Source organism: Phyllostomus hastatus, unplaced genomic scaffold (assembly GCF_019186645.2).
Source record: "Phyllostomus hastatus isolate PE091 unplaced genomic scaffold, TTU_PhHast_1.1 phas_scaffold_11, whole genome shotgun sequence".
NCBI classification, from domain to species: domain Eukaryota; kingdom Metazoa; phylum Chordata; class Mammalia; order Chiroptera; family Phyllostomidae; genus Phyllostomus; species Phyllostomus hastatus.
Window position 1 is genome coordinate 1,793,278 of NW_025334005.1, and position 15,860 is coordinate 1,809,137.

At 43.2% G+C, this 15,860-nt stretch overlaps 1 protein-coding gene across 6 annotated transcripts in view; it reads left to right on the forward strand.

Moving 5' to 3' along the window:
- Nucleotides 1-15,860, forward strand: part of KMT5B (lysine methyltransferase 5B) — a 49,988-nt gene that overhangs the window by 19,757 nt on the left and 14,371 nt on the right. For 5 of the 6 annotated variants that reach the window (XM_045854814.1, XM_045854809.1, XM_045854815.1 and 2 more), the window contains 7 exons: nucleotides 3,321-3,468; nucleotides 6,700-6,768; nucleotides 12,245-12,410; nucleotides 12,979-13,088; nucleotides 14,543-14,709; nucleotides 14,994-15,013; nucleotides 15,092-15,228. In XM_045854814.1, the coding sequence (XP_045710770.1) occupies nucleotides 3,374-3,468; nucleotides 6,700-6,768; nucleotides 12,245-12,410; nucleotides 12,979-13,088; nucleotides 14,543-14,709; nucleotides 14,994-15,013; nucleotides 15,092-15,228 (764 nt within the window). In that variant the 5' untranslated portion in view covers nucleotides 3,321-3,373. The remainder of the gene's footprint in view (nucleotides 1-3,320; nucleotides 3,469-6,699; nucleotides 6,769-12,244; nucleotides 12,411-12,978; nucleotides 13,089-14,542; nucleotides 14,710-14,993; nucleotides 15,014-15,091; nucleotides 15,229-15,860) is intronic. The other variant, XM_045854813.1, reaches the window with a different exon arrangement.

Below are 15,860 nucleotides of genomic sequence, written 5' to 3' on the forward strand. Positions count from 1 at the left end.
CAATAAACAAGGAATAGAAGGAAAGATAAAGGATGTCTATGAAAACCCCATCACACCTGATGTCACATTTAATGGTGAAATACTAAATGGTTCTCCCCAAGATCAGGAACAAGACACAAAATCCATTCTCACCAATCCTATTCAGCATTGTGCTTACAGGTTCTAACCACGGCAGCTAGGCAAGAAAATGAACTAAAAAGCATCCAGATCAGGAAGGAAAAGATAAAACAGTCTCTCTTTGCAGATGACACGATTGTGTATCTAGAAAATCCCAAGGAATCCACTAAAAAACTATTAGAACTAATCAGGTTCCGCAAGGTTGCAGGATACAAAAATCAGTTGCAATTCTGTATACTTTCAATGAACAATTCAAAGTTGAAACAGTTTTATTTACAGTGGTGTAAAATATAGCATCAAGTTTAACAATAAAAGTAATACTTATACTCTACAAACTACAAAACATTGTTGAACTAAGTTTAAAAAGACCTAAATAGATAGACATCACATATGCATGGATTAGAAGATTTACTACTGTTAAAATGGCAGTACTCCCCAAATGATCTTCAGATTGAATGCATTTCCTATCAAAATCTCAACTGGCCTCTTTGCAGAAATTGAGGGGCTCATCTGAAAATTCTTATGTAAATTTAAGGAACCCAGATTAAAACAATCTGGGGAAAAAAGGACTCTCAGTCATCAGAAAAACGCAAATTAAAACCATAGGATACCACTTCACAACCACTAGGATATATATAGAATTAAAAGGACAGACAGTAACAAGTATTGGTGATGATGTGGAGAAATTAGAACCCCCATACACTGCTGTTGGAAATGTAAAATGGTGCATCTACTTTGAAGAATGGTCTGGCAGTTCCTCAGAAGGATAAGCATGGAGTTTCCATATGACCTAACAATTCCACTCCTAAGAGAATTGAAAGCATATGTACACACAAAAACTTGTATATAAATGTTCATAGAAACATTATTCATAAAAGCAAAAAAGTGGAAACAGGCCAATTGTCCATCAACTAATGAATAAGCAAATGTGGTATATGCATACAGTGGAATATTATTTGGCCATACTAGGAATGAACTTGGATGAACCTTGGAAACTCTATGCTAATTGAAAGAAGCCTGTCGCAAAGGCCACATATGGTATGATTCTGTCTATTTGCAATTTTCAAACTAGGCAAATCTGTAGAAACAGAAACTAGATTGGTGGTTGGTTGCCAGGGGCTGGGAGGGAAAAACAGGTAGTGACTACTAATGGCTGTGGGGTTTCTTTGGGGAGTGATGAAATGTTCCAAAATTGATTGTGGTGATGTTACACAATTACGTGAATGTTTTAAAAAACCTTTGAATTGTACACTTGAAATGGGTGAATTGTATGGTATGTGAGTTATAGTTCAATAAAGCTGTTACAGAAAATACAGTGATGTGATAGCTTTTCACATACCTATATGCTTAGTATGAGTGTTTTAATTTTTTTTTTTGAAAGAGTAGATGAAAAGGAGGTTACACCTCTTACTGTGTCTCCTGTTCTTTCACATAGTATTTGGGTTGACCAAACAAAAAGTCCATTTAATTTTTTCTGTAAAGTAAAAGACACTTTTTTTTATTTTTTATAAATAACTTTATTGATTGGAATATTTTGAGTATGTCAGCTGTCTCCCACATGGTGTAACATGGATAGTTCTCAGTGAATGTTTCTGTTTGATCACTGTCAACTTCAACTGGTCTACCTGACCATGGAGCATCATCGAGCGAGAAATCTCCAGCATGAAACTTCACAAACCACTTTTGACATGTTTGATCAGTCACAGCACCTTTTCCGTATACTGCACAAATCTTTTTTTGCATTTCAGTTGTGTTTTTTACCTTTCTTGAAATAATAAAGCATAATATGCTGAAAATGTTGCATATTTTCGTCCATCTTCAGTATTAAAATGGCTATACAAAAATTCACCAATTTTGGTGTTCTTTTTTAAAAAGTTTTATTTATTTTTATTTTTTTTTAAAGAAACATTTTTAAAGATTTTATTTATTTATTTTTAGAGAGAGAAGGAAGAGAGAGAGAGAGAGAGAAACATCAATGTGCAGTTGCTGGGGGTCATGGCCTGCAACCCAGGCATGTACCCTGACTGGGAATCGAACCTGTGACACTTGGGTTCACAGCCCGTGCTCAGTCCACTGAGCTACACCAGCCAGGGAAAATTTTATTTATTTTTAGAGAGAGGGGAAAGGAAAGAGGGAGAGAAATATCAATGCATGATTGCCTCTCGAGTGCCCCCCACTGGGGACCTGGCCTGTAACCCAGGCATGTACCCTGACTGGAAATCGAACCAGCGATGCCTTGATTCACAGGCCAGTGCTCAAGCCACTGAGCCACACCAGCCAGGGCCAGGTGTTCTTTTTTTAAATGCATGCTGATATCACAGGTGTCACAATACAGTCTAACAAAATTGTTTCGAATGAATTTAAAGACAACTGAGTGCTACTACAGCCATCTTATGGAAGAAAACGAAACAAACTTTTTGGCCTGTTTTGCAAGGCTTAAAGTTACGCTGGTGGTGTCGCTGTCTGCTGCTGAGACCATCAGTGACAAAGACACCCGACACTGACGAAACTTCGTGCATACAGATTTGGTTTTCCTCTCCTCTTTTTACATTTTTTTCCCACAATTAAACCCAAGAACTTGAGTCACCTTTCCTGTTTTTATCCAATCACTCAATTTTCTAAAGAGAGGTCAGTTGGAAATAGGCCTGCATTCTCTCTTCTCTTCTTTCCCCACCTCTACTACCTACATCTGTAATGATGGGCAAGTTTCTTAACCTCTGGGCCTGTTACCAGCAAAAGGGAGGTAGTAATCACTCATCAGACCAAAGGCAGGAAGATGGAGTCAGCTCCTCTCGACTCCTTTTGGTCCTTACCTTCTACCCTCCTGGCACTCGCTGCAGAGAGTATCTTATGCTCCTTCTTGGCCCAGCCCTGTCTCTAACGACCTTTGGTGCTCTCTTGCTTCCTTAACGAACATCTACCTTCCCTGTTTCTCACCTCCTCGTGAGAGGGGCAAGGCATCGGAGCCAGAGGCTCATCCTCCCCTTGGGAAAGCTGGTACTGGCTGCTAACCAGAACACTCAGTGGTGGGCTAGTTTACTGCGCTTGGTTTTGTGCTCATTCAACTAGTACTCCACCCTCCGCTCTTAAAGTCGATTGAGATCATTTCAGTTCTTGATGATTAGCTTGAACGGGCAACGGTTATTTTACGGTAGATTTTAGTAGCTTTCAGTTTAAGTTACTTTTTCTTTCTCTTTTCACAGGTAATGGTAATTCAGGATTCGAGGGACAGAGTCGATATGTACCATCTTCTGGAATGTCCGCCAAGGAACTCTGTGAAAATGATGACCTAGCGACCAGTTTGGTTCTTGATCCCTATTTAGGTTTTCAAACACACAAAATGAATACTAGGTAATTTTAAGCCTTTGTCCTGAATGAAACAGATGATGTTGAATTTAAGGAAAGAGATGGCTAATTTTACTTTCAGTCAAAATTTTAAAGTAATGTTAAAGGAAAGTTCTTTCCTACAGAAAGATTTTTCTGTATGTGAGCTAAGAAAAGCAACGAAAGCTTATGAAAGTCTTGTCAGTTTTAACTCTGTGTTCTTGTTTTATCTCAGGATATTTCTGTTAAAATATATATAAGGCTGGGGGACCACCTCTATATCCTATTTTAAACACTGATGATAATTAGCCAAAAGAAAAATCTTAACAGGCATCCTATAAAACCTTAAAAATGTATATGGGTTTTTCCCCTGCTAAAAGTAGGTTGCGTTAGTTTTTTTCATGGCTTTATTAAAAACTTGAATAATTGCTTCTGTACATAGGTAATTCTGCCATCTGTTTTAATATTTGAGATGCAGCTAAGGATTCAGCTAGGTAGGATTCAGCTAAGTAAGAGTGAATGATTTTAAAGATGTGTGCTTACCTGCAGTGTGCAGATGAGAAATTAGCTGTACAAGTGCTTTATTGAGTATCAGGCGTCATCTACATAAACTGTCACTCTATTGCTCTTGAAATTTGTCATCCTTTGAATTTCTCTGTTTTAATTCCCTTAAATTTTATCTCTCAAATTCCATGGCAGAGGGTTTCCAAGTCTGGTGGGAAAAGCACAGGGATTTAGAATGTAGAGCGAGTTCTGGGCCAATGTCCACTCTTACCCCTGCCATCCTAGCTCTGGTGTTCAGTAGCTCCGGTGCCAGTGACTGGCCCTGGGGGACTTGATCGCCAGGTGGGCCCTCGTTGGTAATTAGTTGAGTAATTTTATTCAGCAGGAATTGGTGAGTAAAAGTGATTAGGGGAAAATCTTGTGTTCATCATTTTCCCTTTTAATTCTGTTTCTTGCTAGAATTAAAGCAAGATACTGTGTTAGCATTTATCAGTACATTCTAAATCCAGAAAGAAGAAATTTGGGTAAAAATGTGCCTTTGGTATTTCTGTGTCATCTCTTGTCACCCCGTGTCCTTACTTACTAAAATGAAGGGAGGAGCGGGGATAGGCTTGGGAGGCCCTTTAAACGGCTCCCTTTCTCCAGAGGGGCGAGCGCCCACAGTTTCTGACCAGGCAGGCCGGTGGCTGTGCCCTGCGAGCCCGCAGAGTCGGATGCCCTTGTGTGCAAGTGAAGTCTCGTTTGCCTTGTTTTCAGTCCGCTTCCCTGTCCCCCCAGGGAACATGCGGGACCAAGGCTCATGCTCTGGAGGGTCCTGGTAGCCTGTGAGGCACCCTTTCGGCCTTATTTTATCCTAAGAAATGTGAATCGCTGATTCACAGACATTCTAATGGCATTCAAGATATTACCACACAGGCCCCTAATTATGACCTGGACTCATCAAGAAAGAGATTATGTTCATTAAGCCTTATGTATACTGAAATATGGAAGCATATAAACCATTTTAGAAAGCGTTCCATCAAAATTACAAAACGTTTTTAGTGGCTGAGGAAAGAAATCGGCGTGTTCAGTATCTGCACGCTTTGTTCCAGAGGATGAAGGGTGGTCGCCTGTTACTATCTTCTGCTACGGGAAGTAACTCCTGTTTTCTATAAAAATCCTCTTAGACAACTGCTTCTCCTAGTTTCTAGGAGTCACCTGGGGAATCTTGTTAGGGTGCACACTCAGCTTTGGGAGAGGCCTGGGAGCCTCCGTTCCTGACACGCCCGGACCACGCTCTCAGGAGCAGGGTCCCATGCGCCAGGCTGCCGCACCTCCTCGAGGCGTGAGCAGTGGATTAGAAGCGCTTTACCAGTAGTTTCTTGGGGCTCACTTAAAAACGTGTGTCTTTAAATGGTAAAGTTTAGGATTGCCACACCAATATTAAAACTCAGAATGTTACTGTATCTAGGTACCCTCAATTAAAATGTATTCAGTGCATAAAAATTTTTGTGAATAGAAATTGAAGGATCTAAAATGAAAACTGGTTCAACCTGGTTAAACATGCAGCGGACATACTTGAAAATAAAACTGTATCCATTCTAGTTCATCTTTTGAGCACGAATTGACCAGAATGTTGGCTTATATCATGTTCAAAGATACTATTTTATGGAAAATCTATAGTGGTTTATTTGAATAAACCATAAATATCTCTAAAATTGTTAGCTTGTAGACTTCTCTGTCTTTGGGATGCAAATGAAGTGACTGGAAAGTAGGATTAGAGCTTGTGTGTTTATACTCCAGGCTAGTACTTGTCCAATGGTCTCTTTGTTCTCAGGTTTGTACATCTGTAATTTGACTGTCAGTTGTTAGTTTCTCTTTTTTATACTTTCTTCCCCTCCTTTCAGCTTCTTTCAGTGTACTGTGTTGAGAAACAGAAAAGTTTAATAATTTGAGAATTTCCTAAACTAGCTATATTATGAGTACTCATGTTTTAATCTTAAAATATCCCTAATTGACTAACAAGTAGGTCAGAGTTATAGCATGAATACCTAGAAATAGTGTAAACAAAACAGTAATTTCAGTCTGTTGGGAAATACTTAGACCTCGTTGACTTGTCAGTTATGAAACTTAAATTTTTCCTTTTAGCCGGAGAAGAGAGGTATTAGTAATACCTCTGCTTTTTAAAAAATCAGAGTAGGGCAGTGGGTGTTGCAAAGCCAGGGCGGGTGCCCCTTGTTCAGGCTCCAGAACCCCAAGATCTGACAGTGTCGTGGGGAGCCGGGGGGTCTCTGGTGAGCAGAGTGGGAATAACGTTGCAGAGACACACGGAGTCGTCTCGTCTCAGGGCACTTTTTCTTCGGAGCCCCTCTGGGCTTTGCTGGCCTGCACGTCAGGTGCGCAGTCCTTCCTCGTCCTCCCCCCTCGGCAGCCATCTCATCTCATTTCACTTACGGATTTGATTATGCACGTCCGTGTTGGGTGTGAATTTATAAACCACTGCAAATGCCACTTTGAAATCAAGTGCTTGACCAGAAAGCCTGCAGAGGTTCTTAGGCCCTCTGACTCCCCGTAACGAGGGTAGAATGATGTCACGGGGGAGGGGAGTGCGTCCTGGCGTTCACCGTGCTGAGACTGCCCGCGGCGTCGTGGGGTTCTGGGATTTCAGTGTTTTAAGGGTTTCTGCTGCAGCTAATACTGTAAGTCTGTTTAGAGATTGCAAGTACAGATTGTACAAATAGTTTTTCATTGTTGTTTGTTTTTGCATTTATATAGCGCCTTTCCTTCGAGGAGCTCAAGGCATTTTTCAAAATCTGACAGTTTTCCTCACAACCACCCTGTGAGGTAGGTAGAGTGCATTACAAACAGTAACAAGATGCCGCTAACCTGTCGCAGCCTTCATGATGTTCTTTTATGTTAAGTGTTGGAGGTGTCAGCATGAACATGAGTTTTAGACCATTTTTCGAACTTTTTAAAATAGTTTGGTCTTAGTCATAGCTGTATTTTAAAAAACCACTTGTACTCCATAACAGGGTAATTTTAAAAGAAATCTTTTCATGCAAAGATTGGGAGTCACTCCCTGGGATCAGCTGAGCGCTGGGTGCGGGACTCAGCCAGGTGTGTTTCTGGTTGTTGTCTGTTTCCAGGTGGCGAAGGCACGAAGAGCTGCGGCTGTAGCACGCCGCTGCTGCCGCCTCCCAGCACCTGCCCAGCCCTCAGCTTGCCGTTGACCTTTCTGAATCAAAGGGGGAAATGTGTTCACAGTGTTGCCTCGTGGTTTCCTTATTTTATATCTTAAAGTATTTGAACATTTTTCTCTTCCTGTCCCCTTCCATTGCTCCCTTTTTTCTGCCCCTCCCTTCCCGTCCTCCCTTCCTCCAGTCAGCTCTTGGTTGTACATGCTAGTGGAAGGGACAGTAGTGCAGCTGATACAAATCTACAACCCTTCCTCCATGCCACAGTGGTCTCTTGGGTTTGGAAACAGAAAAACCAAATAGCAAGAAAACCTGGGAAGTCAGTCTCTGGAAAGAGTGGGGAACAGGTGTGTGGGGTGTGAATTCATATTTTTTTCTGTGCCTTTTAATAGTGAATGATTGTAAATGACATTTCTTTTAACTACTTTTTAATTTTTGGTTTATTTATTTTTAGACAGATGGGAAGGGAAGGACAAAGAGAGAGAAACATCAGTGTGTGGTTGCCTCTTGCACACACCCTACTGGGGACCTGGCCTGCAACCCAGGCCTGTGCCCTGACTGAGAATCAGACCTGTGACCCTTTGGTTTGCAGGCCGGTGCTCAGTCCACTGAGTCACACCAGCCAGGGATTTTCTTTCTACTTTAAAATCTTTAAAAACAAACAAACAAATATTTCTTTTTCTCCTCCCACAACTCTGATCAATAGCTGCTGTAAAAAATTTTTTTAGTGGGCTGGGGAGTAGTAGGGAGAAAATGGAGACAACTATACTTGAACAACATTATTATTATTTTTTTTATTTTCAGAGAGGTGAGGGAGAAAGAGGGAGAGAAACATCAATGTATGGTTGCCTCTTGAGTGCCCCCTACTGGGGACCTGGCCTGCAACCCAGGCATGTGACCTGACTGGGAATCAAACCGGCGACCCTCTGGTTCGCAGGGCAGTGCTCAATCCATTGAGCCACACCAGCCAGGTCAAAAAATATTTATTGAAAGTAGCAAATTTTTTGTTAAAGAGGGAGGGGGGTCCTACTTACTTGGAAATACCAGATGCCTGTTTTTCTTGCCTCCCTGCCACTCCAGCTCACCCCCAAAGGCCACACTTAAAAGTGTGTATTACTTTTCACGGTATTGTCAGAATACCACCAGCGCCTGGCTGGGCTCCAGGCTGGTGTTCCATGGCAGATGCAAGTCAGATCCTGTTCTAATGTCAAACGCCACCAGAGGGCCCTCCGAGTCCACCCAAGAGCAGGCTGGCGAAAGGCTTCCCTTCATTAGCCTTGTGAGCCTTCTTTCCTCATTTATGGAACCAGAGGGCTGTGTTTGATGGTCTAAATTTCCTTCTAGCTTTAAGAAGCATGGTGTAAGGACAGCTTTGTATAGTTTGTGTGGGAGATTCAGAGTGATTGGGATTAAGGAGAGGGCAGGGGGTGTCTTTCTACTCAATAATAGAAAATTATTTTATGTCCTGGCTGGTGTCACTCAGTGGATTGAGCGCCAGCCTGTGAATCAAAATGGCCAGGTCACAGGCCTGGGTTGCAGGCCGGGTCCCCAGTGGTGGGTGTGCAGGAGGCAGCCATCAGTGTTTCTCTCACACACTGATGTTTCTCCCTCCGTCTCCCCTCTCTCTAAAACTAAATATTTTTTTAAAAAAGAAAATTATTTTAATTTTGTCTGAGGTCTTTAGTGCCGTTTGCTCTGGCCCTAATAATTATAACAATCTTATGTTCTTACAAAATTTTTATTTCCCCACAATATTTGTTGTAATGGGATTTGACTTGAACTATCAGCCAGGTGATTTTGATGTAATTTTTTGTAGGATTATTGAAAACAGCCATCTACACCCAGAACCATTTTCTTCTTTCTTTGCCAGTCATTTCATGCCTATAGCAACCAACTGTGATGGGAAGTTTTGATAATCAGTTATATTTTAAGTGAAATAGAGGTTCTTTTTTTTTTTTAAGGAGGGTCTTAATTTCAACTATTCTACTTTTTTCTTTAAAAAAACCGTTTTCTTTAAAGATTTGTTTATGTATTTTTCAGAGAGGGGGGAGGAAAGGGAGAAAGAGGGAGAGAAACATCAGTATGTGGTTGCCTCTCATGTGGTCCCCACTAGGGACCTGGCCCACAACCCAGGCATGTGCCCTGACTGGGAATCGAACTGGCGACCCCCTGGTTTGCAGGCTGCACTCAATCCACTGAGCCACACCAGCCAGGGCTTTTTTTTCAATTGTTGTTCAAGTACAGTTTTTTGCCTTTTCCCCCTGAAATGGAGGTTCTTGCTAGTGGGTAGCAAGTAGCATTTTGGGGGATTTTGTTTTTGCTTGAGCTGATAGAAGTCAGGAAGGCAGAAACAAAAGTGAGCACAGGGAAGGTGGAAGGCAGAGAGCGTTAGCCAGGAGTTCATTATTTTGTGTCGGTTTTGGCATATAAATTGGCATCGAGAACAAAGAATAAACAAAGCTGAAAGGAGTTTGCAGATCGGAGGGGCAAGTTCCAGGAAGTGGAGAGCACTCACCGTGCCTGTAGGAGGAGCCTGTGTCTGGTCCACGTCTCTGCCCTGTGTTTCCACCGTGTTCTTAAAGCTCTGTGTGAATTTAGCCCTGACTCTGACTTGCTTGCTAGTGTGTTGAGCCATGTGATTATTTTAAAACAGTGAGTCACCACTGGTCAGTTCCACGTTGGACATACCGAGATTGCTTCGCTCTTTTTGTCATTTGCAGCCCTGCCACTAACATCGTGGATTGTACATTGTATTTGCTCAAATGAAGTATTGCTTTTCTGTTCACTGCACAAAACGTGGGCTCTCCTTTCCCCGCCATGCCCTGTCGCGTTGTGTGAAGTGGCATGCCTTAGCTGACACTGCTTGGCTGTCTTCTCTGCCCTTCATATGCAAATGATCCCTGTGCGGGCTCTCAGCAGGGAGGGTTTAAGAAACTCAGTCTTGACAAAATCACTTGGGATATCTGCAAGTAACTTAATGTTACAACTGTGGAAGTTCGGATACTTTCACAATTCTGCAAATTCTTAGATTATTTTAGTGGTGTTTCTCCAACACCACATCCTGACAGTCCTAGTTAAAGACATTCCGGTTGTTTACAGGGTTTCTGCTCAGCGGTCTGTCCGGCGGGTGTGCTAATTAACTGAAAATGGAATAAAATAAGGCCTTGTCATTTCTTCATGTGGTATCTCTGGGGTGTGTTCAAACTTTCACATGGTTCTGCTCAGTAGTTGTGAGGACTTACCGCAACTGGAGTCGGAGGCTAGTAAGTCCCCAGCGGCGTCAGCATGCGGGAACGAGTCTGAAGTCCCCCAGAGACCCCTCTTCCCGTTCCAGGGCTTTACTGTCGCCGCGCTGGAGCCCGCAGCCCGTTCCCCGTTCCTCTCGCCGAAAGGAGGCTCCTCTGCCTAAGTGCCCTCTCACTTCGCCTGCCCTCCTTTGATTCTTTCCTGCCTACAGTAATATTCTAGAAAGCCGAAGTCACAGCTCGCCTCACTGCCCATAACAGTCCCAACCGCAGACCCCTTCCCAAACAAATCTTCACTTCAGTTATAATTTCCATACTTTAAGTGCGCTATAGCAGAGTAGTTTGTACCATATTAACATACATTTGCATATCGAGGCCTTGCTTAACTGTTTGATGCATGTGTATGTCTTTTAGTCCAAATTAAATATTTCATTTAAGAGGTTTGGCCATCCCTGGCCAGGTGCTCAGTTGTTGGTTAGGGCATCGTCCCAATACACCAAGGTTGCCGGTTCTATCCTTGGTCAGGGCACACATTAGAACCAACCAGTGAATGCGTAGATAGGTGGAACAAAAATTGATGTCTGTCTCCCTCCCTCCCTCTCTCCCTTCCTCCCCCCTCCCTTCTCCCCCCCTTCCTCCTTCTCTAAAATCAATTGATACATTTTTTTAAGAGAGCAGTGGCCAGTCTGTCTCTTCTGTTTTTCACCATACCACCTGTGTGCACAGCACCTAGTTAATAATCCTTGGTGAAATGTTGTGACTTAAAATCTTACTGAAATGTTACAAATACATTTATGATAGCTTATCTAGAAGAAAAATTCTGCTTGAATGCTTACTTTCCTGGAGTTTATGCTAGATTTTATCTCAGCTTTAGCATTTTCACATTTATGAGGTATGCAATTTTAATTCTTAAGAGTTAAGAGGCATAGTTCAAATGTTTTTCTCCTTGGCCATTAATATTTTTTTAACTTATCTTTTTTAATAGCAGGCTGCAGTTCCTTTTTTGGTTGGATTTTTTAAAAAAACTTAATTTGGGAAAATAAACCAAATGAAACTGACATGAGCAAACATTTTTTAATTAAGATCCAAGTACCTTTAATTATAGTACGTGTTTTATGAGAACACAGCTCTAGAAAGAGGGGCCTGGAAACTTAAGTTTTACTTGGACCATGATTGTGTCCGTCATGTGTTATTTTATGACTGGAAAGACAGTATTCTGAAGTCGTTACAGTTGGTTTACACTAGAAGCTTTTTACAGTTCCGTGTCAGCAGTGTTTGCTGGCCCCGCCCGCACAGCGGCACCGCTGCTGGGGCCGCGTGGTTGCTGTCCACGTCCTCTGAACGCTGCGGCCAGGGAGCGGTCTGACCCGGTGTCGGAAACCCGGGTGGTCTCGAGGCCTGCTGGGGTGCTTGGTGTGGGGTACATTCTCTAACTGTACGCAGAGAATGTTTCATTAGCGGCGTGATTTTGTTTGCTTCTCATTCTTCTGAAGCTCATTGCCTGGCGCTCTTCTGGCTTGATTCTGCATGTTTGTTAAAAAATGTTGTCATTCTAACACGATTAGACAAGTGCTATTGTAGGTCTTTCACCTTGTACCCTCCATAGTAGATGACTAGTACAAGCCTGAATCAGTGCGCATTCGCTTGAGTCAGCAGTTAATGAGAAAACAGTGAAATTAAAATATTAAAATGAAGTTTGAAGAAAGAGAAGTTGTATTTCCTGGTGACCGATATTACTTGCATAGTAATTATCAAGATTATTGATCTCTTTTGTAATGTCTGGCAGTTTTTAGGTTAATTATCGCTTTCTCAAGATCTCTTAACAGTGTCCCAAGGATGATGGTAGGTAACTGGGGTTATTGTCTTGATTTTTTTTTCCAGATTTCGGCCTATTAAAGGAAGGCAAGAAGAACTAAAGGAAGTAATTGAACGTTTTAAGAAAGATGAGCACTTGGAGAAAGCTTTCAAATGTTTGACTTCAGGCGAATGGGCACGGCACTATTTTCTCAACAAGAACAAAATGCAGGAGAAATTATTCAAGGAACATGTAGGTTTATTAGTAAGATTAATACTATTTATCTGTTTGGATAAGAGTGAAGGAAACTAAAGCCTAAATTCTGGTGAACACTGAAACTTGAAATCTATGTTTTGGCCCTGACCAGCGTGGTTCGTTGGTTGGGCATCATCCTGCAGGGCGAAAGGTCACTGGTGCAATTTCCGGCCGGGCACGTGCCCGGGTTGTGGGTTTGGGCGTCTGTCAGGGCACATGTGAGATGTTTCTCACATCAGAGTTTCTCTCCCTCTCCCCCCAAATATAAATAAATAAGTTTTTTGTAAAACTAATCTTATGAAGATCCAGTAATATATAAGATTATTTGTGTGACTATACAAAGAGGAAACTTTATCATGTAGAAGTTAAGTTCTTTGTGAACTATTAGAATAACATAGCCAAGCCATTAGGTACTCACATATGTGAAATTTTAAAATACCAACAAAATTTGTTATTTGAGGATCTTAAATGTTTTTATGTTGTTGGTTGTGGTTTGCTTTTTAATTCCAAGAACGTCTAACAGAATAAACAATGTAAACTTAATGTTGAATGTTTTCTGTTTCAGGTGTTCATTTACTTGAGAATGTTTGCAACTGACAGTGGATTTGAAATACTACCCTGCAACAGATACTCTTCCGAACAAAATGGAGCCAAGATAGTAGCAACGAAAGAGTGGTAACTATTATACTAGTATAAACTCATGAAGTTACTTTATTTAAATTCTCTCTTAAGTTACTGTTGGAGTGCTAAGAAAGTCGTGGGAAGGGCTGAAACCGGAGCTCGCTGTGGAGGAGCCAGTGCGGGGCCCGTGCCCTCGCCCAGGACCAGGGTCTGCTGGCTGTTCTTCATTCCCACCCCTGTCGTGTGCAATTAGAAGTCTGAGTTGAACCAGCTTCTGTCTCTAAGCCGAGTGCTTTGTCTTTCATTGAGCCTGGTGTCCGCTTAATGACAGGGCTAGGAAGGCTGGGGAGGCCAGGACGGGGAGCCGGCTTCCAGAGTCAGTCCGTCGCTGGCCTAGAGGAGAGGTCAGGCACGACCCTTGCTTCGTGATCCTAGGAAGTTGATGGGTGGAAACTTGCTAGCACACCACCTGCTTAAAAAATACACGTATGTGTCGGCTTAAATGAAAGTCGTGCCGCCGAGCCCCATGAGGACGAATAGCAGCCACGTGTGAAAGGGAGAGAAGTGTGGTTATATCTTCTTTCCTCCAGTGCCTGTTCCTACCTTTTCTCCCAGACGAAATATGTCCTCTCATAGGCCCTCTCATAGACCACCCTAATACAGTGTATGGCAGAAATTTTAGGGTCAGGTGCCTGGAAATGGAGTGGGCAAAGAGCGTTACTCCCGGGCTCGGAAGGGTGTGTGTACATGAGTGTACCTTGTGCGTCTCCGGGTGACATCGGGCCTCTCATCGGCGCCCGTGGCCCCCTGGGGTGGGGGTGGGGGTGGGGGTTTGAGATCCTGGGTGCAGAGCTGCGCTATCCAGTACAGGAGCCACCAGCTCCATGTGGCTCTTGAGCCCTGGAAATGGAGCTGGTCTGAATGGAGCAGTGCTGTAAATGTGGTGTATGTGCCGGGTTTCATATTAAGTTGTCTTTTTCATTAATAATTCTTACACTGACTACCTGCTGAAATTGTGTTTGGGGTATGGTGGCATGGAACATGTTACTAAAAGTAATTTCACATGGTTCTCTTTTACTTTCTTAAAGTGGCTATTAGACAATGGAGGACTCTGTGCTGGGCTCGAGTTACATGTCTGTGGGGTGGCAGCCTCCCAGTTCTGTGTCTCATAGCTTCCCTGCTGGTGCACTCGTCTGGGTCTCCTTCATCCACTGCCAGCAGGGTGGGTCCAGTGCCGCGGGGGCCTGAGTCCTTTCTGCTCGCAGAACGCCGCAGCAGGTGCTGCGGGGCGCTCAGAGGCAGCGAGGGGCTCCTGTCTCGGAGGACTTGCCAGCCTCTCGTAACCAGGGCAAAGGCTTGGGGGCTTCCCGGTGGGGATCGGAATCAACTAAAATACGCAGAGCTAGGTCTTCTCAATACTTGGTATTTGTTGGACAGGGTTATTTTATTAAAAGAAGCCTTATTATTTATAATTACTAGTAATTTTTAACATCACATATTTTAAATAGGAAACGAAATGACAAAATAGAATTACTGGTGGGTTGTATTGCCGAACTTTCAGAAATTGAGGAGAACATGCTACTCAGACACGGAGAAAACGACTTCAGTGTCATGTACTCCACGAGGAAAAACTGCGCTCAGCTCTGGCTCGGCCCGGCTGCGTTCATAAACCACGGTAAGCGCCTTTCTCGGGGCCTGGCGCCGGTGTGGGCGGCACCAACCACTCCCAGTGGGACGGCCCTGTCTGACCGAGGGAGCCTCCGTCGTCCTCCAGAGGAGGGCTAGGAATGTGATCTCCCCCCACAAAGTCGTTAAATACTCCTGTGGTTCTACCTTGGGACGCAAATTTCTATCAACTTTGTAAACTTTATATGGAAAGCTTATTTCAGATTTCTGTAATTGTTCGTGTTTCAGATCTTATCTACAGTTAATTGACTTTATCTTTTGGACATTTTTCAGATTGCAGACCTAACTGTAAGGTAAGCACAAAAATTTTATCTCAAGTATTTAGTTTCTGCTCCAGGTACGAGTTTCTTACTGAGTTAATTTTATTTCAGTTTGTGTCAACTGGTCGAGACACAGCATGTGTGAAGGCTCTCAGAGACATTGAACCTGGGGAAGAAATTTCTTGTTACTATGGAGATGGGTTTTTTGGAGAAAACAACGAGTTCTGCGAGTGTTACACTTGTGAAAGGTACGCATAGTATTCATGAAGATGTTCGGCTTTTTCATTCTTTTAACCACCTGATGATCGTGGACATTAAATCGCATTATCTCGTCACTTAAATGCAGGGGTGGTCGTGTGCATTAGAACATCACACCCAGTACTGAACGCATAAACAAAATCACAGGATCCAGAACTTTGAGGGGCCCTGGCACCTAACCCTGTCAACTCCCACTGTTACCAGCGGTTACTCTCATGAATGGGTCAGAATTCAAACGCGCATGAGGGGAGAGTGGGAGACACTTACACGCACGCACGCACACAGCCGGCGGGGGTTGCCCCCAAAATGGCAAGTGAAGTTCCACTGCTGACAGTCCTGCACAACCCTGGAGCAGTCTTGTGAATTACCACGCTCTGCCCTCTGGAATTTTCGCTTTGAGGCATATACTCTTTATAATTCCTAAGTTCCGTCCCTTAGTGGGGAACCTCTCTGTGTGACCCATTGAGACTCTGGCGTCCTTGTGGGAATCCCCCGGGTCTGCCTTAGCAGCACTGCTGTTCAGCGGCTTGTTAGAGGAACCACTGCCGGCCTGAGCTCCCAGAGACAGCCTCACAGGCTCACCCGGGGGCGCTGCAGGAAGGCCCCATCACAGCCTAGTGCA